This window comes from Anolis carolinensis, chromosome 3 (assembly GCF_035594765.1).
Source record: "Anolis carolinensis isolate JA03-04 chromosome 3, rAnoCar3.1.pri, whole genome shotgun sequence".
NCBI classification, from domain to species: domain Eukaryota; kingdom Metazoa; phylum Chordata; class Lepidosauria; order Squamata; family Dactyloidae; genus Anolis; species Anolis carolinensis.
Window position 1 is genome coordinate 238,620,461 of NC_085843.1, and position 23,705 is coordinate 238,644,165.

Consider the following 23,705-nt stretch of genomic DNA (forward strand, 5'->3'; position numbering starts at 1 on the left):
AAACTAGATACAAACAATTGTTTTCTATCAGCAGTTTGGTCTGAACTCTGAGGATGAAACTTTTAAAATTAATTTCCATTCACTGGATGTCACAACAAACTGATACCTTAAACGGAGCCCTGGGTAGATTATTGAAAGCTTTTGGATTCTCATTCCCTAGGTAAAGGTAAAGGTTTTAATCCGACATTAAGTCTAGACAAGTCCGACTCTGGAGGTTGGTGCTCATCTCCATTTCTAAGCTGAAGAGCTGGCATTGTCCGTAGACACCTCCAAAGTCATGTGGCTGGCATGACTGCATGGAGCGCCATTACCTTCCTGCTGGAGTGGTACCTATTGATCTACTCACATTTGCATGTTTTCGAACTGCCAGATTGGCATAAGCTGGGGCTAACAACGGGAGCTCACCTCATTCCCTGGATTCGAACCAGCAACCTTTCAGTCAGCAGGTTCAGTAGCTCAGCGGGCTCTCATTCCCTACTGGCCCATAAATAGCACATTTATTCTAGTGTGCAATGTGTATTTTTTCTCTCCATATGCAATACACTACACTAGTGAGCTTCAAGTCAGGAATGAACTAGCGATTTCAGTGTTGGGGTAGGGCTCTAGAAGTAAAGGTAAAGGTTTCCCCTGACGTTAAGTCCAGTCATGTCTGACTCTGGGGGTTGGTGCTCATCACCATTTCTAAGCTGAAGAGCTGGCGTTGTCCGTAGACATGATTGCATGGAGCGCCGTTACCTTCCCGCTGGAGCGGTACCTATTGATCTACTCACATAGGCAAGTTTTCGAACTGCTAGGTTGGCAGGAGCTGGAGCTAACAGCGGCCGCTCACGCCGCTCACGGGGTTTGAACCTGGGACCTTTTGGTCTCCAGCTCAGTGCTTTAACGCACTTCGCCACCGGGGCTCTAGAGACCAAGGTTCAAATCCCTGTTCAGCCACAGAAACCCACTGGGTGGCATGGGTAAGTCACACTATCTCAGGCCCCTTCCATACAGCTGAATAAAATCCCACATTATCTGCTTTGAATTGGGATATATGGCAGTGTGGACTCAGATATTTCAGTTCAAAGCAGATATTGTGGGTCATTCTGCCTTGATATTCTGGGTTATATGGCTGTGTGGAAGGGCTCTGTTTCAGAGGGAAGCAAAAAGCAACCTCCTCTGAACAAACCTTGCTAAGAAAACCCCATGATAGGTAAGTCAGTGGGTGCGCCTACACTGCAAAATTTAATGCAGTGTGACACCACTTTAACTGCTATGGAATTATTATAGGCGTTGTAGTTTTACAATGTAGATCAGGCATGGGCAAACTTGGGCCCTCCAGGTATTTTGGACTTTTAACTCCCACCATTCCTAACAGCCTATAGGCTGTTAGGAATGGTGGGAGTTGAAGTCCAAAACACTTGGAGGGCCAAAGTTTGGTCATGCCTGCTATAAAGGGAGCCTCCATCTCTCATCTAAGGTTTTAATTCTATTAAATGTGATTAAATATTTTTTGGGGAGGAGGGGAAGATTGGAAGCATATATTTAATGTCCCCCTTTTATTGGCTTTGCACGTTTCATATTAACCTGGTCTTCGCCCCAGGGCTGATAGCTGGCCTGCCAAATCTGCTCTTCCTCTCTGCTTCTTTGCTTCCTCCATCTGGCAATGCAGGCAGGGAGGCGCCCTGAGATCCAATCAGTCACGGAGCAGAGCGCGCGTAACTAAACGGAGCCCTCGCCTTCCATTGGACGGCGCGTTGCCGTGGAAACCGTAGACGCGGCTGCTGGGATTCTGCGCGGGAAAACAGGTACCCCCTTTGCAACACTGTAGAACTCATGCAATTTGACACCACTTTTTACTCATAGGAGCTGTGGTTTTAGTGAGGCATCGGCATTCTTTGACAGAAGAAGGTAAAACTACAAATCCCATGATTCTATAGCAGGCATGGGCCAACTTGGGCCCTCCCTCCAGGTGTTTTGGACTTCAACTCCCATCATTCCTAACAGCCTCAGGCCCTTTCCTTTTCCCCCTCAGCCGCTTAAGCCAAGTTGGCTTATGCTTGTTCTACATTGTTAATGCACTCTTTAGACTAATTTAAGATTTTAAAATAATATTTAATGTGTGTTTTTTTGTTTTTTTATTATTTAATCTTTGTATTAAATAATATATTTTATTGTTTTGTATCGCCTTAAGTTGGGAAGTGATACAGAAATGCTTTAAATAAGTAAATGGATTTTTTTTTCCTCAGACATCCCTCAGCATGTTTCAGCATGTTTACAATTCCACCACATGTGGTGGAATGTTCTCACTAGTTCTCTGCATTTCTAGCACTTGTCCTGCGTCTTTGGATGGTATTTAGCTAATTTCTGCGGTGTGAAAAAATACAGAAAATATTCAACATGAAACTAGAACTAAAACCAGAGTACTTTCTTCTAGGAATTATAGAAATACAGATAGAAATAAACTATTCTGCTACTTGATGACAGCAGCCAGAATTGTGTATGTGAGGAAATGGAGAATGAAAGAAACCCCCTACTTTAGAAGAATGGATATCCAAATTAATAGACATTATGAGCATGGATAAACTATCCCGTCTATTATCCAAACATTCTATTTATTTATTTACAGCATTTATATTCCGCCCTTCTCACCCCGAAAGGGACTCAGGGCGGATCACATTACACATATAGGCAAACATTCAATGCTTTTTAACATAGAACAAAGACAAACAAACATAGGCTCCGAGCGGGTCTCGAACTCCTGACCTCCTGGTCAGAGTGATTCATTGCAGTTAATTGCAGCTGGCTTGCTCTCCCGCCTGCTCCACAGCCCGGGCCCACTAGGGGACAAGGAAGGAAAAGTATGGACTGGTCACCATTATGTAGCTACTTGAGACAAGAAAAGATGGAGTTGATAATAAAACCAAAATAAGAAACAGGAAAATATCTATATGGTAACTTAAAAAAAAAAAAAGATAAGGGGACAGTAGAGAAAGAGAAACTAAAAGAAAGAAGAAAACCACAATGGAGAAGATTGGAAGTCTAAACCTCCTACTGAATACCCTATCCTTAACTTCCAAACCCTCTTAGATAATCGGGTTATGTATAGATGTCTTTTTTTGTAGCGTTAGCCCCTCCCTTATCCCACTTCCCAATCCATATTTTTTATTTTATCTTATTATGTTGTTCATAAAAGACTCAATAAAAAATCATTTTAAAAATAAGTTGATGGATTATCCCATCAGAGTAAACTCCATTATATTTCAAGAGATTCAGCTTTCAAAGTAGAAAAGTTAAAGTTGTGAAAGTAGCAGCTCTTGTTGCGTAACATTATATGACAGGCAGCCGCTGCTGCAATTATAATTAAAGCTGTTGATTCTTCAAGAGTTCTTGGAGAACGGGAGAAGTCCCAGCAGATTGGAGGAGGGCGAATGTGGTCCCTATCTTCAAGAAGGGAAAAAAGAACGACCCAAACAATTACCGTCCGGTCAGCCTCACATCAATACCAGGCAAAATTCTGGAAAAGATCATTAAGGAAGTGGTCTGCGAACACTTAGAAACAAATGCGGTCATTGCTAATAGTCAACACGGATTTACCAAAAACAAGTCATGCCAGACTAATCTGATCTCTTTTTTCGATAGAGTTACGAGTTGGGTCGATACAGGGAATGCTGTGGATGTAGCGTACCTGGATTTCAGTAAGGCCTTCGACAAAGTCCCCCACGACCTTCTGGCAAACAAACTAGTAAAATGTGGGCTAGACAAAACTACGGTTAGGTGGATCTGTAATTGGCTAAGCGAACGAACCCAAAGGGTGCTCACCAATGCGTCGTCTTCATCATGGAAAGAAGTGACAAGTGGAGTGCCGCAGGGCTCCGTCCTGGGCCCGGTTCTGTTCAACATCTTTATTAACGACTTAGACGAAGGGTTAGAAGGCACGATCATCAAGTTTGCAGACGACACAAAACTGGGAGGGATAGCTAACACTCCAGAAGACAGGAGCAGAATTCAAAACGATCTTGACAGACTAGAGAGATGGGCCAAAACTAACAAAATGAAGTTCAACAGGGACAAATGCAAGATACTTCACTTCGGCAGAAAAAATGGAAATCAAAGATACAGAATGGGGGACGCCTGGCTTGACAGCAGTGTGTGCGAAAAAGACCTTGGAGTTCTTGTGGACAACAAGTAAAACATGAGCCAACAATGTGATGCGGCTGCTAAAAAAGCCAATGGGATTCTGGCCTGCATCAATAGGGGAATAGCGTCTAGATCCAGGGAAGTTATGCTCCCCCTCTATTCTGCCTTGGTCAGACCACACCTGGAATACTGTGTCCAATTTTGGGCACCACAGTTGAAGGGAGACGTTGACAAGCTGGAAAGCGTCCAGAGGAGGGCGACTAAAATGATTAAGGGTCTGGAGAACAAGCCCTATGAGGAGCGGCTTAAAGAGCTGGGCATGTTTAGCCTGCAGAAGAGAAGGCTGAGAGGAGACATGATAGCCATGTACAAATACGTGAAGGGAAGTCATAGGGAAGAGGGAGCAAGCTTGTTTTCTGCTGCCCTGCAGACTAGGACACGGAACAATGGCTTCAAACTACAGGAAAGGAGATTCCACCTGAACATCAGGAAGAACTTCCTCACTGTGAGAGCTGTTCGACAGTGGAACTCTCTCCCCGGGGCCGTGGTGGAGGCTCCTTCTTTGGAGGCTTTTAAGCAGAGGCTGGATGGCCATCTGTCGGGGGTGCTTTGAATGCGATTTCCTGCTTCTTAGCAGGGGGTTGGACTGGATGGCCCATGAGGTCTCTTCCAACTCTACTATTCTATGATTCTATGATTCTATGATTCCAAACACATTTATAAAAGAGTAATTCCTGCAGAATATGGTGACATTTATCTCCAAGCAAATAAGCATAGAATCAGAGATGAGAAAGTTAGGCCCCTTCCACACAGCTGAATAAAACCCCACATTATCTGCTTTGAACTGGAACATATGTCCGTGTGGACTCAGATATTTCAATTCAAAGCAGATATTGTGGGTTATTCTGCCTTGATATTTTGGGTTATATGGCTGTGTGGAAGGGCCCTTAGTTGGAACAGATTATAAACTAAACTTCCAATTTGATTGAAAAACATTGAAATGAGGACATTTAAATTTACCTTTTTGAAAATGCCCCAAAAACCTTACAGGTGAAAAATCCTATGTATTATTTTATTCCACCCCTCCATTCTGAGCATTGGGAAGCAGGAAATAGCTGCATCAACTTTGAAAATCCGATCTCTCTCTCATCCCACTGGCAACCCTTCTTCTAGTTTCCCTTTGTTCCTTTTTAATAGCCTTATGTCCTTATCCACAAACTGCCTTTAGTTTACAGATTCCCTGGTGGATCAAAGCAAGAGAGTGTTAAGAGGTTCACAATTCCTTTTTCTGGGGCAGATGCCTGCAGGCTATACTCAGCACAAAACACAAGAATGCCATCTCAGGGCCCTTCTAGGCCCCTTCCACATATCTGAATAAAATCCCACATTATCTGCTTTGAACTGGAATATATGGCAGTGTGGACTAGATATCCCAGTTTAAAGCAGATACTGTGGGATTTTCTGCCTTGCTATTCTGGGTTATATGGCTGGGTTATATGACTGTAACAAAGCTGGTCCATGAGGTCACGAAGAGTCGGAAGCGACTGAATGAATAAACAATAAAAACATGGCTGTGTGGAATGACCCCCCGACAGGCCCTATATCACAGGATATGATCCCAGGTTTTCTGCTTTAAACTGGATTATATGAGTCCCCATTGCCAGATAATCTGGGATAAACAGAAAACCTGGGATCAGATCCTGGGATATAGGGCCTATTTGGAAGAGCCCTCAATGTACTTTCTGGATAACCGTCACTATTTGTGACTTGAGCATTACCATTCCTTTACCCCATCAGTGCATCTACACTGCAGAATTAATGCATTTTGACAACACTTTAACTGCTATGGCCTAAAGCTATGGAATCATGTGAGTTGTAGTGTTACAAGGCTTTTAGCCTTCACTGTTAATCATAGAATCATAGAATAGTAGAGTTGGAAGAGACCTCATGGGCCATCCAGTCCAACCACCAAACTGCAATTCCCAGAATTATAGAGTGTTGATCCATGGTAGTCAAAGGGCCCTTCCATACAGTCATATAACCCAGAATCTAAAGGCAGAAAATCCCACAATACTTGCTTTGAATTGGGTTATCGGAGTCCACACTGCCATATATTCCAGTTCAAAGCAGAAAATGTGGAATTTTATTCAGCTGTGCAGAAGGGGCCATAGTGGTGTCAAACTGCATTAATTCTACATTGCAGATGAACCCCATATAACCGAACATCCAAGGCCTCTTCCACAGTTTTATAAAATCCATATTGAATTGGATTATATGGCAGTGTGGATTCAGATAATCCCATTCAAAGCAGATACTGCAGATTATCTGACTTGATATTCTGGATTATTTGGCTGTGTGGAAGGGCCCCAAGAGAACTAGGTTTTGAGTAAAGAACCAATTGGGTAAAGTAAAATCTAATATCTGTTTAGAATTGTGGTTCATTTGATTAAGCAGTAATTCTGGAGAGACATTATTACTGAAATTCTCACATTTATTTTTAAATTTTATTATTTAAGTTGTTACATTTTCTTGACAAATTTCTAGTTAAATTAGTATCTTAATTGATTTTCATGTGGTAGTCTCTACCACTGTATGGGATTGTGTTGCAGTTTCCATTGCTAGTACTGTATGTAGCAAGATACATAACTTATTTGTACAGATTTGGTGTCAGTTTTATATAAATGACATGGTGTTTTAGGCTTTTGTTTGCTTTTGGCAGCACAATGGCCAGCAGGAAGAAGGAATTAGCTTTGCAGGTCAGTATAAAAGGTTAATACTGTAAATGTAACTGCGAGTTTGTCATTTCCTGCTTGTGTGGAGGAGGTGGGTTTGACGCAAGACTGTGTTGCATTTTGACAGTCGGTCTAAAACCAAAAGCAATGGAGTTCTAAGTGGATTTACCAGTCTCCCAAGGCAACAGCCAGTAATTCATTTCGCCCCTCATCTGGATGAATCAGAAATGAAATAGAAGAGCAGATTTAAATTATCTCTGCAGTGCAGCCTTCTGGGAAGAAATTGTCTGTGCAGCGTATTTTATTTGGCAGAATAATATAGAATTAGAATCAAAGGCTGACTGTTCCGCTGGATAATAATAAGAACTGGCTTTTCCCCACCCCAAATAAATGTGAAATATGCTTCTAAAAGGGGAAGCTTAATTGAGACAGATTTAACCATTACATTTTAAATAAAAATTCCAGTCTCTTTCTACCCATTAAAATATATGATGACTGGGAAAAGCAGTCCTTCTAGATTGGTTTGGGATGTTATTTTCCAACAGTTCTGTTATCTGGCAATAACTGATATTGGTTCCAATATATGTGAGCTTTCATTTTGGTCCAACCACTTCCATCGCCGGAATGAGGTGCTCATCTCAAGCAGGTGACTTTTATTTTCACAAAAAACAGCACATTGTTAGTTGTTTACTTTAATGTTGTGTTTTTACTGCCAAGGGAAATATGAGTGGAATTTTCTGCACTGAGTGCCAAAATAGTAAATTGACTAGCCTTGTTTGCCATATTGTTATGTACTTTATGTCTTTGTATTTTCCTGCTCTCAGGCCCCATCTACACTGGCATTATTATGCAGATTGAACTGCATTATATGGTCAGATAATGCACTTCTGTGCAGTTAAACTACATTATATGAGTCTACACCAGGCATGGGCAAACTTCAGTCCTCCAGGTGTTTTGGACTTCAAATCCCACAATTCCTAACAGCCTACAGGCTGTTAGGAATTGTGGGAGTTGAAGTCCAAAACAACTGGAGGGTCAAAGTTTGCCCAATGCCTGGTCTGCACGGATCATATAACACAGTTCAATCTCAGATCTCAAATTGTCTAGGAATTGTCGTGCTTTCACTTTAGGTCTTCATGAGCAAAAATTGTATGCTTTATGCTTATATTTTAAGACAGGGCTTTCCTAAAAATTTATGTTGGTGACACACTTTTTGGTGTGTCATTTCACAACACAGTGATTCAGTTTTATTACCTAGTAAGAGATACGGACACATACTGTGCATAAATAGTAATAATAAAATGTGTGGGGATACAATGTATCTCATGAAAACCTTTCATTTATATTTTAAAATATAAATGATTTTTTTGCTTATTTTACATAAACTCAGAAGTTTCTTGTTAAGTTCACGTGACAAACTCTCACACTGCATACAACAAATGAATGTGTCATGACACATAGTTTGGAAAGTTTTGTTTTAAGGAGATGTGGGCTGGATCTACATTGCTTTATATCCCAGGATCTGATCCCAGATTATCTGCTTATTCCAGATTATCTGACAGTGTAGACTCATATAATCCAGTTCAAAGAATCTCATATAATCCAGTTCGTAGGATCAGATCCTGGGATATAGGTCAGTGTAGATCCAGCCAGGGTTGCCTCAAAGAGTTTCTTTTGAGTGATCATCACTTTCCACTTTTTTGCTGGTAGCAAGAATTTTACATTTTTTGCATTTTGTAGGGCTATGGATTCACACTATAGTCCACCCTCCCATTCTCTGGGATTAGGAGCACAGGGCCACCATGTAACCCAGAATATCAAAGCAGATAATCCACAATATGAAATCTGTGAATAATGAAATTCACAGAGGTCAAATCCACCAATATGGAGCAAAGAGAATGGAAGCAGAGTAGTATGCTATAGCAATCTGGTATCTAAGGAACAACATATACAATCTTAAAGGCACTTTGAATTTAGTTGTATTATGGATTTCTGACATTGATCTTCAGAAACTCCATATTCAGTTAACAAGGCATGATTAAATAGGCATTTTTAAACCGTAAAAGACTTTCACCAAAGTTGGCACCCACTTCATCGACTTTATCAATTCACAATCCACTTCATAACATGCAATTGTAGCCTACGCTATTTTATGCTAAAATACATTTGCTGGTTTTTAAGAGGCCACTTGTCTGATATTCTTTCTGGGAAAAATTAACATAGCGTCACAAATAGAAACCTTTAAATAAAAATCTCATGGGAATGTTTCTGTGATTTCTTTATGTAAGAATGATTCCATAAGGATATAATCTCTATAAATCCTGCCATCAAGTGGCCAGAAGAAGAAGTATTATTATTTCAACACTGCCAGCTATTTACACCAGAGTAGACCTATTGGATTTATTGAAATGACTATTGTGTGATCCTCAGTTATTTACTATAAATAAAGCATAGTATTCTTGTGCAACACTCTGGGGGTTGTCACTCAAGAGCTATTCTCTGCAATATGATCCAGAACAATAGCTCTTGAATAAAGCAATTGGCCATGCTGGCTGTGAGACTCTGAAAACTGTAGTCTATAAAGCTCTTTTTAATATCTTTTCTCAGGTAGGTTTGAGGAGGACTGCGCCTTCTAAGGCCTGGATAGGTAAAAGTAGTATAGTAGCCCTATAAGTAAAAGTAGTCACTATGTGCCAAATTGTTGATTTCTGAACATTTGCCAATGTGCAAAGAATACAATGGTATTGTAATTGAGTCTGTAATGTCATAGATGTCACAGTTACCCTCCTGCACTGGGGCTTTGTATCTCTATTTTTAATCAATTGAAACAGGAGCTGAACATAGAATTTGTACCCTCTGTTTTCGTTTTCCTAAAACTAGAGTGAAACGGAATAAGAAGAAAGCCTCTGCACAATGAATTTGTTTGCTGGTTTTTTTATGTATCCCAGTGGCACAGTGGGTTAAACTGCTGAGCTGCTGAACTTGCTGACTGAAAGGTTGGTTTGAATCTGAGGAACAGGGTGTGTTCCTGCTGTTAGCCCCAGTTTCTGCCAACCTAGCAGTTTGAAAACATGCAAATGTAAGTAGATCAATAGGTATCACTCCGGCAGCAAGATAACGGTGCTCCATGCAGTCATGCCGGCCACATGACCTTGGAGGTGTCTACGGACAATGCCGGCTCTTTGCCTCAGAAATTGAGATGAGCACCAACCCCCAGAGTCGGACAGGACTAGACTTAATGTCAGGGGAAAACCTTTACCTTTAACTATCATGAGTTTGACATACTGGTAGTTCTTTTAATGCAAAAAAACCGAGTTGTCCCTTTACTGACTAACCAAAGGTGCATCTACACTGTACAATTAATGCAGTTTGACACCCCTCAAACTGCCATGGATCAATGCTGTGGGATCCTGGGATTTATAGTTTGGGGAGGCCCCAGTACTACAGTAGAGTCTCACTTATCCAACACTCGCTTATCCAACGTTCTGGATTATCCAACGCATTTTTGTAGTCAATGTTTTCAATATATCATGATATTTTGGTGCTAAATTCTTAAATACAGTAATTACTACATAGCATTACTGCGTATTGAACTACTTTTTCTGCCAAATTTGTTGTCTAACATGATGTTTTGGTGCTTCATTTGTAAAATCATAACCTAATTTGATGTTTAATAGGCTTTTCCTTAATGTCTCCTTATTATCCAACATATTCGCTTATCCAACATTCTGCTGGCCCGTTTATGTTGGATAAGTGAGACTCTACTGTATTTTGCAGAGGAAGTTACTGTTGCACTAGAGCCCTGAAACAACTTTTCACCACAAACCACACGCTGTGCAGATAATCCAGTATGTAAAAGGGCCCTTACACACAGCCATATAACCCAGGATATCAAGACAGAAAATCCCACAATATCTACTTTGAACTGGAATATATTTATTTATATGCCGCCACTCCCCTAGGACTCGGGGCGGCTTACAAAAACAGGCTAAAATCTAACAATTTAAAATCTAACAATATGGCAGTGGGGATTCAGATAATCTAGCTCAAAGCAGATATTGTGGGATTTTCTGCCTTGATATTCTGGATTATGTGGCTGTGTGGAAGGGTCCAACATTTTTTTTGAGAAGAGAATATAAAAATAGGCAAATCTATAAAAAGAGAATCAAAGTTCCAAAAGTTATTTCTAAGATAGCCAAGAGTCCAAAATCCTTTAAAATATAGTCTCAAGAGTCACTGATATATCCATAAACATGATAGCATGATTCCAAGGCAGATAATCTCTGCCACACATGAACTAGAAACAGGAACAAACTTAGAAACGTGAATACACAAATTCCAAAAACATAAGACCAAGAACCGAGAGCTGTTCACCTGAATACAATGTTTCTCTCACAAAGTATTGTACCAGCAGAAACTTTAAAAGATCTCAGTCCCTCCCATGACATCATTCCTCACACACCTGCTTTTTCTCACCTTATCTCTAAGCCTCTAGGAAAAGTGAGTATGTATTTGTTATGCGCTCTGCCTCCAAAGTTCCAAGCGTCTTGACCTGGACAAACATTCGTCTCCCACATTTCTCTCAGCCTGCACTTCTGGTGGATTCTCATGAGAACTGATATCGATTTCTCCAATCTCATGAGAACTTCCAGGAGATTCCAAAACAACTCTCTCCAGGCCACTTCTATCCTCCTCTGGGACCTCTGAATATATCCCAGCACCCCCTTCCTCATCTTCCGAGCACTCAGAATCTGACCAGGCTGCAACAGCTATAAACTTTGTAAAGCTACAACTCCTATGATTCCATAGCACTGAACCATGACAGTTAAAAGCAGTGTCAAATTGCACTAATTCTTCAGTTAAGATAAACTCAAAATCTGTCTGATAGCAACTGCATTCAAAAAGGCTATTCTGCTTTATTTAAAAGTTTGTTGGTAATATTGTTTTATGTTTAATTTGCATACAGATGCTTATAAGCAATCAGGAACTTTGGGAAGAAATGCTGAGTTCCAAAGGACTGATAGGTAGGACTTCTGTTGCAAGTACAAAACAGGCCATAACTTCTGTTGCTGATCAGAAATACAACTTATCCTGACAAACGTTTGTGGGGCAATATCTCTATCTATTTATTTATCTGTTTATTTTTTATTTTGATAATGTTAATTATAAGAGAATTACTTTAGTGCTGTTCAATGTATTTCTCTTTAATTTACGTACAGATTTGCTGACCTGTATTCCAGCAAGGGTCTCACTGCTTACATTCATGTTGTCCTCCCCCCCCCACCCCAACCATCCAAATTAACTTGTTTACAGTATTTATATTCCGCCCTTCTCACCCCAAAGGGGACTCAGGGCAGATCACAATGTACATATACATGGCAAACATTCAATGCCATGTGACATACAGACAGAGACAGAGAGACGAAGACACAGAGGCAGTTGAACATTTTCCAGCTTCCAGGCTTCATGCTCGATTCCGGCCACAGGGGGAGCTGCTGATGCATCATCCACTGTGACACCGAGTCCTCGATGGATTACTTCCTCATTCCTTTCTTGCACGTTGCTGGATGATTTTTATGGTGTTGTAAATTAGTTAAATTAGCCTCCCCGCATAAGCGGTACCTACATTTTCCTATTCGATAGATGCAACTATCCTTTGGGTTACTTAGGTGAACAACGAGCTGAGCTATTTTTAATGGCTCTCAATCCGACTCAGTTGAGTTCAGGTAAGGATAAATAAAAGGGCATTGGGAACAGTGACAAAGAAGATGAATCATTCATGGAAGGAAAGCACCCACTGGTTCTTCAAAGCCTGGAGCCAGATTTATGTACATGGATCCACTGTTTCTCTGTGTCAGTGCCACATATTCTTGTACCTGTATGATACTGGATGATAGGAAGGTAGGAAAGGGGTTCACTTGTAGCATCTCATGCTATACCCCTCCAGATCATCACAGTATCTAGCACAGACTACTAACAGCAAATTGGATTTGTAGAGCAATTGTTAGTTACATTAGGAAATAGTACTAATTAACTTATACAATTTTATGTGCTGGATTATCTGTGTATAATTCCCAAAAATGCTGGAATTCTACTGAAACTTTTTGCCTTCCTTGCAGTGGTAGATGTTTACCAAGCCTGGTGTGGACCATGTAAAACAGTCGTAAGCCTCTTCCGGAAAATAAGAAACGAACTTGGTGATGACCTCCTGCATTTTGCTGTGGTAAGATAGTATCAAGTATACAAATATAGTACAAATGTACAGATATAACTGACCTCCATCAATTGCAGGCACCATGGCCAATGATGGAGTGTTGATAGAAACAGTAGTACAAAATACCCGTATGGTGGGACCTGTAGTCTTAGGCCCCTTACGCTGCCATAAAATTTAGATTATCAAAGCATATAATCCACTTTATTTGCTTTGAACTGGATTATCTGAGTCTACACTGCCATATTAGACAATTCAAAACAAATAATCTGGATTTTATGTGACAGTATAGAAGGGGCCTTAGACACCGCTTCTGAAACTGTGGGCACTGACTCCAAATGGGTCCCTTAGCTCAATGTTGGGGTCTCTAAAAATTTGGCAACAGTAAACGTTTTCTGAACGTCACCTAGTGGCTGTTTTTACAGTGGACTCTGCAGAAGATACTTCATAAAAAGGATAATCACCCTGTTTAATAAGCCTTGCAAATGCTGATTTATTATCAGTAAACATTTAATTTTTACACCGATATACCTGAGGTCACATAAAAATCTCTGTGACCAAAAAGGTCGCAAGTGGAAAAGTTTAAGAAGCCCTGGTCTAAGGCATAAGGTGTTGAGCAGATTGGGTAAAGCTAGACTAATTTATCTTGAGTCTTTGAAAAACCAAAAGAATTTTCATTGCTAGATTATATGAGTGGAAATGAATACATCGGCTTCCAAATAACCGAAACTGGTATTTTGGGGAAGAAGCAAAAGCTGGTATATAACTTAATTTGACTCCCCCCCCCCCCAAAAAAAATACAGTAGCATAAAGAATCTTGACAGTATATATATATGTCCATCAGACATAGAATTTGAATTTCTTTAAGTTATTGGGAAGAGAAATTTACTGAAAACCCATCTTGTTGGCAGTGTTGACAGGGGCTAAGTATATACAGTATTCAGGTTTTCCACAATTTATTAAAGTAAGTGCAAGAGACTCCACAGGACTGTTCCAGCTCAATCTGAGGGCCCTTCCACACAGCCATATAACCCAAGATTATTTGGCAGAAAATCCCACAATATCTGCTTTGAACTGGGTTATCTGAGTCCACATTGCCATATATTCCAGTTCAAAGCAGATAATGTGGGATTTTATTCAGCTGTGTGGAAGGGACCTGGGTTGTGGCAGTTTCCCATTTACCTTTCCTCAGAGCCCTAATCTTCTGGAGGTAAATGAGGTAGGAGATAGATGTGTTGGAGTTGATGGACCTCTCTAACTAGGATTTGCTTTTAATCTCCCCAGCTGCACTCTCCATGTGGGGAAGGGAGGGCAGAAATGATCATTATGATCTGGTGACTCAAGAGTGACCCAAGCTGTGAGATTGCTGTTCACCTAGCTCTTAAACTGTTGCCCAAAACCCTGCTGCAATCTTCACTTCAAAAGGAAGGACTACTGAGCCTTGTTTAAGAAATGATATGAAATCACAGGTCTTCCCCACCCTGCTCGATGTAATTGTGAATATTTGTTTTTAGTAAATTATTTACTTTTTTGTGTAGGCTGAAGTGGATTCAATTGATGCCCTAGAGAAATACCGTGGTAAATGTGAGCCTACATTTCTCTTTTATGCTGTAAGTTGGTTTCAAAGCTTTTTAATTTTTTTATAGAAACAGGAAAGTTCTTTCAGTTAAAAAGCTGTTCTCTGTGCTTCAGTACCATATCAACACTGGGTGCCACATAGTGCAAGAGCCTTGAGGTTAGGTCCAAATGCTTCCAGCTGGTTTGAGAGTGGAATATCAGAGAACCAGACTGGAGTAAAATAAATTCTACTTCTGTGTGATGAAATTGCCTTGTGAATCTTCCTTATTCTGCTTGCAAGTGTGCATGTGCGTAGAATAATATGGCTAATGCGTAGGGGGTAGGAAGAAAACTCTGAATGTGTGATGCGTTGCTAAATTACTCTCTAAATACTTGATTTCTAGCCATGCCATCTGGTGTTTGTTTACACTGTTAACTGACCTAGACCCCTAGGGTTTAATTTTTAAAAAACCTATTAAAGATCTATGTGCACTACATAGTTGCAACAGTATTATGCCACTTTTAATTTCCATTATTTACAGATTACATCCATTTACAGTCTTCAAATGCCTTCTAATTGTATCAGTTTTTGACAGTACAGGATGCACTCTGCCAAATCATTTTCTCTCTCCTTCCCCATTTCTTCTTTCCCTCCTTTTGTTTTAAACTCCCTATTGGGAAATTAAGGATTACAACATATCTAGCAGAAGACACGTGCATTTTATAAGAAGTCAGGCATATTAGCAGTATAATATTAGACTAACAGTAGAGGGGAAAAGTATCCTCTCCTTCCCAACTCAGTTTTTGAACTCTCTTCCCCCTCTTTTACTCCTAATCTCGTTATTTGTAAACAGAGAATTAACAACAATAATAATAATACATTTTATTTATATCCCGCCCCCTCTCCACAAGGACTCGGGGTGTCTCACAATAGAATCAAGACACAATTGTTGTTGTCAATGTTAATAAAACTCTAATCCTAAAGTACAAGAAGGATATACTTTTAAAAAGCATGCACTTTAGCATTATGGTTTTAGACCAATAGCACAGAAAAATAAAGGTAGAAATTGGTTTTAGCAAATAAGAATCAAATCTGACTTCAAAAGCTTGGGAAATTAATATGCACAGCCCACATAATTGTATACAGTAAACTCAAATAACAAAAAAGGAAAACACTAATACAATATAAATGTACTGTAGACAAGAATATAGACCAAGATGTGTCAAACTACAATTCTTAATAACACAGAGAGATTATATGAGTTATGTGGCTATCAATAAGCAGAGGCATGCAAGCACACATTAAATAGTCATCAACAGGGATAGTATGCAAATACTTATTATAAGATTATCATTGCCAGATGTATACAAGAACACAATGTGAATCCTAGTAATAACTCATTTCATGCATAGCTTCTTGAATTTAATCATCTTGGCTCCGGGCAATTATCTACTGTAGTTGATTCCTATAATCATGCAATGTCTTTTATTTTATTTTCTAACATTTTCCTTTGTTTAGTTTTTGACCATCTGGAGTTCAGCAGCTCTGCTGTCTGGTTATATATGGGAAGCCAATATGCCAGTTCCTTTTTTTATCCATCGGTCATTGTCCAGTTTATCTTGCTGAGCCTTCCACTCCAAACTCATATCTATCCTCTGTTTGGAACCTTTCCTTCCTCCCTTTTACAAATGCCTGGAAAATAATTTATGTTCTTCCCTCCCCTTTTTCAAGATATTTCACTTCCTTAATATCTGTCAATATTACTCTTTTAAAAGTACTGTAAGGCCTGGCAGGAGTTAAATGGGGGATGGGAAATCAACTGACGAATTTTTGGATGATTTGCACTAGACTAGTAAGGATTCCTGTCTCCTGATGATTTTACTATAGCAAACATTTTAAAAGGCCTTTCATCCTCCCACGTTGTGCTGCTAAAACAGGAAAGCCTGAGGGGAAACAGAAGTGGATGTATGTATGTATGAAAGAATCTGAATTCAAGCTTCAGTTGTGGTATTGAAAACTAATTTGATGGCACAGCTCAGGGTTAAACCGCTGACCTGCTTTTCTTGCTGACCAAAAGGTTGGCGATTCGAATCCAGGCAGCAGGGTGATCTCTCACTGTTAGCCCCAGCTTCTGCCAACCTAGCAGTTCAAAAACATGCAAATATGAATAGATTAATAGGTACCGCTCTGGCAGGAAGGTAACGGCGCTCCATACAGTCATGCTAGCCACATTACCTTGGAGGTGTCTATGGACAACGCCGGCTCTTCAGCTTAGAAATGGAGATGATGAGCACCAATCCCCAGAGTCGGACACGACTAGACTTAATGTCAGGGGAAAAGCTTTACCTTTAGTAAAGGTTTTCTAGTAAGGATTCCTGTCTCCTGATTATTTAACTATAGCAAACATTTTAAAATTTCTTTCATCCTCCCACGTTGTGCTGCTAAAACAGGAAAGCCTGAGGGGAAACAGAAGTGGATGTATATGTATGTATGAAAAAATCTGAATTCAAGCTCCAGTTGCAGTACTGAAAACTAATTCTTGAGCTAAGAATGTGCTTGAAGGCATTTTGCTCTTCAACTATTATATATACCCATGCTTCTGAGCCAGTGTTTTGCACTTCGTTCTTGTTGGCATATTTATGGAGGGGATTCCAATCAAAGAACAAACGAGATTTGAGAAGTCCAAAGTGTGCCCACCCCTGCTTTAATATTTAATTTCTGTTAGACCTTAAACCTTTGGAACAGGTCTTTGTAATCATTTTTTAAATAATTGTTGTTTAATAGTTGATAAGTGCTATAGAAGCAGTACGTGATGTTGTTAATTGATTAGAAGTCTTTTCATGTGCGCCCAGCAGAGCGAATCATATACATTATTTTTGTTGTATTCTGCCCTCAAGTTGCTTCCAATTTACTGCGACTGTAATGCAAACCTATCATACTTTTTTGGCAAGATTTTTTCAGAGAGGGGTTGCCTTTGCCCCTCTTTGAAAGTGACTTGCTTAAGGTCACACATTCAATTTTCTTGGTTCAACGGGGATTCAAACCCTGGTTTCAGCGGTGCTCAAACCACAGCACTATGCTAGCTCTATTTTAGCTTTGCAATTTACTCTGAGATTACTCTATTACTATTGAAAGCATGTTGTATTCCTTTTGTCTTCATTCTTAAGAACAAACATTTAATACAATTTTGTTACTTCAGAGCTTGTATTTTTATCTTAGACTAGGTATTTAATTTAATGGGAATAGTCTGGGAATCATCTCCTTTCCATTATGTATACACTACTATATCTACCACAGTTTGAGCTCAAAATTCTGACCTAGTCTAAGATAAAAATACAGTCTATGTAGTTTAAGGGAATTCAAGGCAACATGGTCACGATTTCATTTCTTACTGAACAGATAACAACACAGAGCAGTATGAAAAGCAAATAACTAATCCATGTGAAAGAGCTATAATAAATTGCCTGTATAATAAATTGCACCCTGCTTCAATGACAATTTTTAGATAGTCAATTAATGTATGAATTAAATTTGCTATCATGTACACATGTTTTTTGATCTTACACATGGGACATAGCAGGCATCCTCTCAAAGATACTTGCTCTGATATGACAAGAGAGAGATACCTCTTTTGATGCCATCTGTAGTTTTTACAAGTACTTGTTTTAAGATGTATACATAATAAAATATGCTTGCTTAAATACGCCACTTTAATTCATTAAGCTATTTTAATTGACAATTTAAGCAACTTCACACTCCATACTGTGAGGCTGTCTGTGTCCCCACCCCTTTGACCGCCCAGTTCTGTTCTTCTCTGTTGTCAGCTAAATACAACACAGGACCTGTATAGCAAACAGTCTATTAGACATGACCTATTGTAGGTTATCTTTATAATTTAATCTTGCCAGTTCACAATACAGTTGTCCTTCCACATTTGCAATGTAGACTTTTTGCAGATTTGATTATTCATGGATTTAATTCAAAATGTTCTCTGGTTCTCCAGTATAACTATATGATAAATTTCCTCTAGTGATGCTGTAGGACCTAGGTACTTATAGAAAGAACTTCCAAACGTTGACTATAAAGTCATACTAGAAGACTTGGGCCCCTTCTACACTGCCATATAATTCAGTTCAAAGCAGATAATGTAGATTTTATATGGCAGTGTAGAATGGGCCTTGGAAATTCCTAGAGGTGTGTTCTTTATTTGTCGTTTTTCACTTTCATGGGATCCTGTGCCCCTAACTCCTGCAAGTGTGGAGGGCTGATTAGATATTCAATTCCAGACCCTGGCATAGTAATACTAATGTATGTATCTTGAGTATTAATTAATGCAAATCACGTTTGTAAAATAAATGAGTTATGAATGTCTATTTTCTTTCAGGGAGGTGAGTTAGTAGCAGTGGTAAGGGGAGCTAATGCACCATTGTTACAGAAAACCATTGTGGAGCAGCTGCAAGCAGAAAGAAAGGTCTTGGAGCATGGAGCAGACAGAGTGGTGGTAATTTTATCTCTTGCCACCTTTGCCCTCCTTTTTAAGTGTCATTCAGTAGAATAAAAGTTGGAAGCGGTTTTATTAGGACAATGCTACTCAAAGTGCTGATCCATAGACTGGTACCACTACATAAGCTATTAGCTGCCAGTCCACAGTGATCCTTCAGCAAAGAAAGAAACAGTTGTAGGCAATGGTCACAAATATTGTGCTGGTCTCTGGCACATTGGAATTCTAACCTAAAGAAGGCCAAAATGGCTCAATTCATGTTCACTTTGACTGGATCCACACTGCCATATAACCTAGTTTCAGAATGCAGGTTAACTGCATTGAAGTCTACACTACCATGTAATCCAGTTCCATGCAGTTAATCTGCATTCTGAAACTGCATTTTATGACAGTGTAGATCCAGCCTTACCGTTAGGAAGTGAAAACATTTTATGCTGTCAGGCTTTAAAAAACTAACTGAATTCTATGGGGTGCAATTCATAAGATTTATATATGGTTTTTCATTATTTTTTTCTTTATAAATGGTTTAATCACAATTAAAGTAACTTTTAAATTTATACTTTTATTAATAGCTGTATATAGTTTTAACTTAATATTGTTTTAAAATAAAATACGTGGTTAGCTGCCTTGAATAGGAGCCTCCGGTGGCCTAGGGGATAAAAGCCTTGTGACTTGAAGGTTGGGTTGCTGACCTGAAGGCTGCCAGGTTCAAATCCCACCCGGGGAGAGCGCGGATGAGCTCCCTCTATCAGCTCCATGTGGGGACATGAGAGAAGCCTCCCACAAGGATGGTAAAACATCAAAACATCCAGGCGCCTCCTGGGCAACGTCCTTGCAGACGGCCAATTCTCTCACTCCAGAAGCAACTCCGGTTGCTCCTGACACACACAAAAAAGCTGCCTTGAATGTTATTATTGGGAGAAAAGAGGTAATATAGATGAATAAAATGAACAAATTAATAAGTAAATAAGGAAAAACCTCCCCAGTCCCCTCTCCTTCCAAATACCTTTAGAGCACAAGGCCCGCAGGCTGAATCCATCCCGCCATGTCATTTGATATGGCTCGCGAGGCTTTCAATGCCAGGGCAACATAGTTACATTTACACAGTCTTATAGTTACAAACAGCCCTTTGAAAGCACATACAAGGCTGATGTGGTCCTCGGTGAAAAGGAGTTTGACACTCCTGCTTTAGAAGCATTGTTATTGACCTCGTTGTACTGCCTGCTCAGTGCAGTGAAATCTGTTAGATAAAAATGAAGACGGATTAGAATTCAGTGGCAAGAATACATCCTTTGAATACAAATGTCTTCAATTCAGTCTCCAGTATTTCTGGATAAGCTTGGGAAAGATTCCTCTCTGAAACCCTGAGAGTGAATACAGACCATGTTGAACTAAACATACTGTCTGACTCAGTGTAAGGCAACTTCATGTTTTCCTTATATACCTATTCCCCCCCCCCCCAAAAAACTCCCAAACTATTACTAAAAACAAATATACCAGTGTTGCTTAAAGCAACTCTTAGGAGCATTTTCTTATGTTGTGATGCCAGATTCAAGACGAAGGCCTTCCTAAAGGAGAAGAAAGCGCTACTGTTGAAGAAGAGGAAGAGGAGGAGGAAGAAGATGGTGAGGAAGATGAGACAGGTTTGTAATTCTGTTCATTGGTTCTATCTTGAGGAGATCAGCAATCCCAGGTGCAGAAGATTTGGAGGCATTTTTCCTATTTGGAACTGTATGACTCATCCCAGACAGAGCATCTTGCATTTATTATCCAGGTAACGGAGACTTGCTGTGTTAGATAGTTTTGTAGTAATTTGCCTGCAAAGGAGTAGGTTATAAAGTGCAAGGCTCCACTACTAAAATAAACTCATTTCCCCCTTTTCAATATGCTTAAGCAGCTCTTATTATAATTGGAGCCTTGACATCAGGACACTCACAGGGTACAAATTTATGCACAGAAATGGAAAGAGTTCTTTATTTGACTGCCTGATGTGATTCAAAGGGCTAAGACAGAATTTTCTCAGTCTAATTATCAAGCAAATATTGTTCATTTGATGTTGTTTTCAAAATATGCTGCTTTCTTATTGTGCTAATTTCCCCTCCTGTTTTTTCCTTCCTAGAGTAATCACTTTCTGGGACTGGCTTTCCAGCTGCCTTTTGGAGATGATGAGGAATATGACAGAATAGTACAAAGAAGAAGTTTCTATAACATGTTCCTCATAGCTAACACTGTACCACAAGGAACAGAAGTTTTCATAAAGAATCAAAGTTAAAGAGTAGGAAGAAACCACCAGGGCTATTCAATGCAATCCCCAGCCATGCCAGAACACAATCTACCCTGTTTCCCTGAAAATAAGTCATCCCCGAAAAATAAGACCTAGTATAGGTTTTGCTGAATTGCTAAATATAAGGCCTCCCCCGAAAGTAAGACATAGCAAAGTTTGTGTTTGGAAGCACGCCCACCAAACATAATACCAGAGCATGCAGGATCAATAAATGTATGTACCATAGATTGTTGTCCATGGAAATAATGGTAGTAACAAGACATTCTTGATAGGATTCAGTTTGTCTGGTTATGCTGGTTTGTGATGACAACTACTGTACAGTATATAATAAATGTTCATTTTTTGTTCAATAATAAATGTGAATTCTTCTTCATGGAAAAATAAGTCATCCTCTGAAAATAAGACCTAGCGCATCTTTGGGAGCAAAAATTAATATAAGACACTGTCTTATTTTCGGAGAAACACGATAAGCACTCCTGACAGATAGCCTCTGTTTGAAAACCTCCAAAACAGGAGGCTCCGCCACACTCCAAGGCAGCATATTCCACCATTGAACATCTCTGCCTGTTTTTCCTGATGTTTAGGTGGAATCACTTTTGAATCTGTTGCTCTCTGTCATAGTCTTTTAATCTGTTGCTCTGTGTTTTACTCTTTGGAGCAGCATAAAACAAGGTTGCTCCCAACTTAAAGAAGTGGTCTTGAAAAGAAAAGTACAACTAACTGATGTGCAAATTGCACAAAGGCCTGCCCCAATGAAGTCCAAAAAGGTGGATTGATGTTTTAATTATTGTATCAGCACTTGTTATTGTTAGAAATCAAGACATTAATCATTTATCATTTTTGTTATTGTTATTATTGTCATCATCATCATCATAATTTATATTCGGCATACATTTGCTAGTTTAGATACAAGCCGAGTATCTCTTATACAAAATGCTGCATCCAGAGGTGTTTTGGAATACCTGTATTTACATTTATGTACATAATGTTGATCCCTTAGAGATGGGTAAAGTAAAGGTAAAAGTTTTCCCCTGACATGAAGTCCAATCGCGTCTGACTCTAGGGGTTGGTTGGTGCTCATCTCCATTTCTAAGCCAAAGAGCCGGCATTGTACCGTATATACGATTCTTGTTCCTGGGTTATAAATGTCAATTCTTAATTGGTTCTCTCATAAAAACATGGAAAAAGTTTATTAAACTACTCAAACTTTGTCTTTGCTGGAGGAATATCCTGCAGGAGCATATTTTGCAATAGTTTTTCAATACATCTCTCATTGAAAACCTGGCTGTTCACTCAGGCCTTTGGATAAAGATTGCTCATCCCCATAACAATCCTGTATCCGTGACCATTTTTGTATTGGTTTGCACTTTTTACCTTTGTCAACTTGATATAGACACAGGGTCTACTCCCATCCCAATTTGCACTTCCAAGAATTTGCAGCACTTGATGTCAATGATCTCCAGTCCTTGACATCTCTGGTCGGCTGACAAGGAACAGATGCCAGCCATAAAACAGGCCGGCCATAAAACCTCAATAACCCTCTGGTATGTGGGAGCCCCTATATATGTGGGCCAAAGAAAAGGTTCTGGCATTTGGTACAATAAAAATCTGTTGGAATCTACCAGCGTGTCTTGGTAGCGTGTCTGACCCACAGCACAACTGGGAGAAGAGAGTCCGACACTTTATCAGTCACCTCGTGTTTACAATATTTATATGGTGTACTTTACTCAGTCAACTTTTACAACCTCTCAGTTTTAATCCATGTTTTTATTAGTTTTTGTCATTTATTTTTATTGGGTACTGTTTAAATTTTTATAATTGTGCATGTCTCTTGTCTAATTGTTGTGTTTTACATTGCTATTGTTTTTATTCGGGCTTGGCCCCATGTAAGCCGCCCTGAGTCCCCTTTGGGGAGATAGAGGCGGGGTATAAAAATAAAATTATTACTATTATTATTATTATTATTATTATTATTATTATTATTATATAGACACCTCCAAGGTCATGTGGCCTTCTCGCCGGAGCGGTACCTATTGATTTACTCACATTTGGATGTTTTCGAACTGCTAAATTGGCAGAAGCTGGGGCTAACAGCGAGCGCTCATCCACTGCCCGAATTCAAACCTGTGACCTTTCGGTCTGCAAGTTCAGCAGGTCAGCGCTTTAACACGCTGCGCCATCGGGGATCCAGGTCTAAACATGAAATTCATTTATATATCTTAAACACATAGGCTAAAGGTAATTTTGTACAGTATTTTAAATAATATTTTGAATGAAACAAAGTTTGTGTACACTGAACC

General features: G+C 39.5%; 1 protein-coding gene and 1 long non-coding RNA gene across 4 annotated transcripts; one reads left to right on the forward strand and one right to left on the reverse strand.

Moving 5' to 3' along the window:
- Nucleotides 1-1,724: 1,724 nt before the first annotated feature.
- nme9 (NME/NM23 family member 9) lies at nucleotides 1,725-21,762 on the forward strand. 3 transcript variants are annotated; one of them, XM_008106420.3, is made up of 8 exons: nucleotides 1,725-1,787; nucleotides 6,839-6,875; nucleotides 11,818-11,875; nucleotides 12,971-13,074; nucleotides 14,601-14,672; nucleotides 19,005-19,121; nucleotides 20,671-20,764; nucleotides 21,241-21,762. In XM_008106420.3, the coding sequence occupies exons 2-8, from the start codon at nucleotides 6,843-6,845 to the stop codon at nucleotides 21,243-21,245; spliced, it is 483 nt and encodes a 160-aa protein (XP_008104627.1). In that variant the 5' UTR covers nucleotides 1,725-1,787; nucleotides 6,839-6,842; the 3' UTR covers nucleotides 21,246-21,762. The 3 variants fall into 3 exon arrangements, with proteins under 3 accessions (XP_008104627.1, XP_016847619.1, XP_062832532.1); XM_062976462.1 differs by lacking the exon at nucleotides 1,725-1,787 and adding an exon at nucleotides 1,795-1,890; XM_016992130.2 differs by lacking the exon at nucleotides 6,839-6,875 and having other exon boundaries at nucleotides 1,757-1,787.
- LOC134297813 (uncharacterized) lies at nucleotides 2,576-20,755 on the reverse strand. The gene is made up of 3 exons (XR_010004689.1): nucleotides 20,619-20,755; nucleotides 20,128-20,361; nucleotides 2,576-2,819 (listed from the first exon to the last, which is right to left on the reverse strand). It is a non-coding gene; the product is annotated as an uncharacterized LOC134297813 (long non-coding RNA).
- Nucleotides 21,763-23,705: the final 1,943 nt, after the last annotated feature.

Coding starts and splice junctions, on each gene's coding strand:
- nme9 (XM_008106420.3), top strand. CDS start 6,843: ATGGCCAGCAGGAAGAAGGAATTAGCTTTGCAG. Junction 14,673..19,004: donor CTACATTTCTCTTTTATGCT/GTAAGTTGGTTT, acceptor ATTTTCTTTCAG/GGAGGTGAGTTAGTAGCAGT. Junction 19,122..20,670: donor ATGGAGCAGACAGAGTGGTG/GTAATTTTATCT, acceptor TTGTGATGCCAG/ATTCAAGACGAAGGCCTTCC.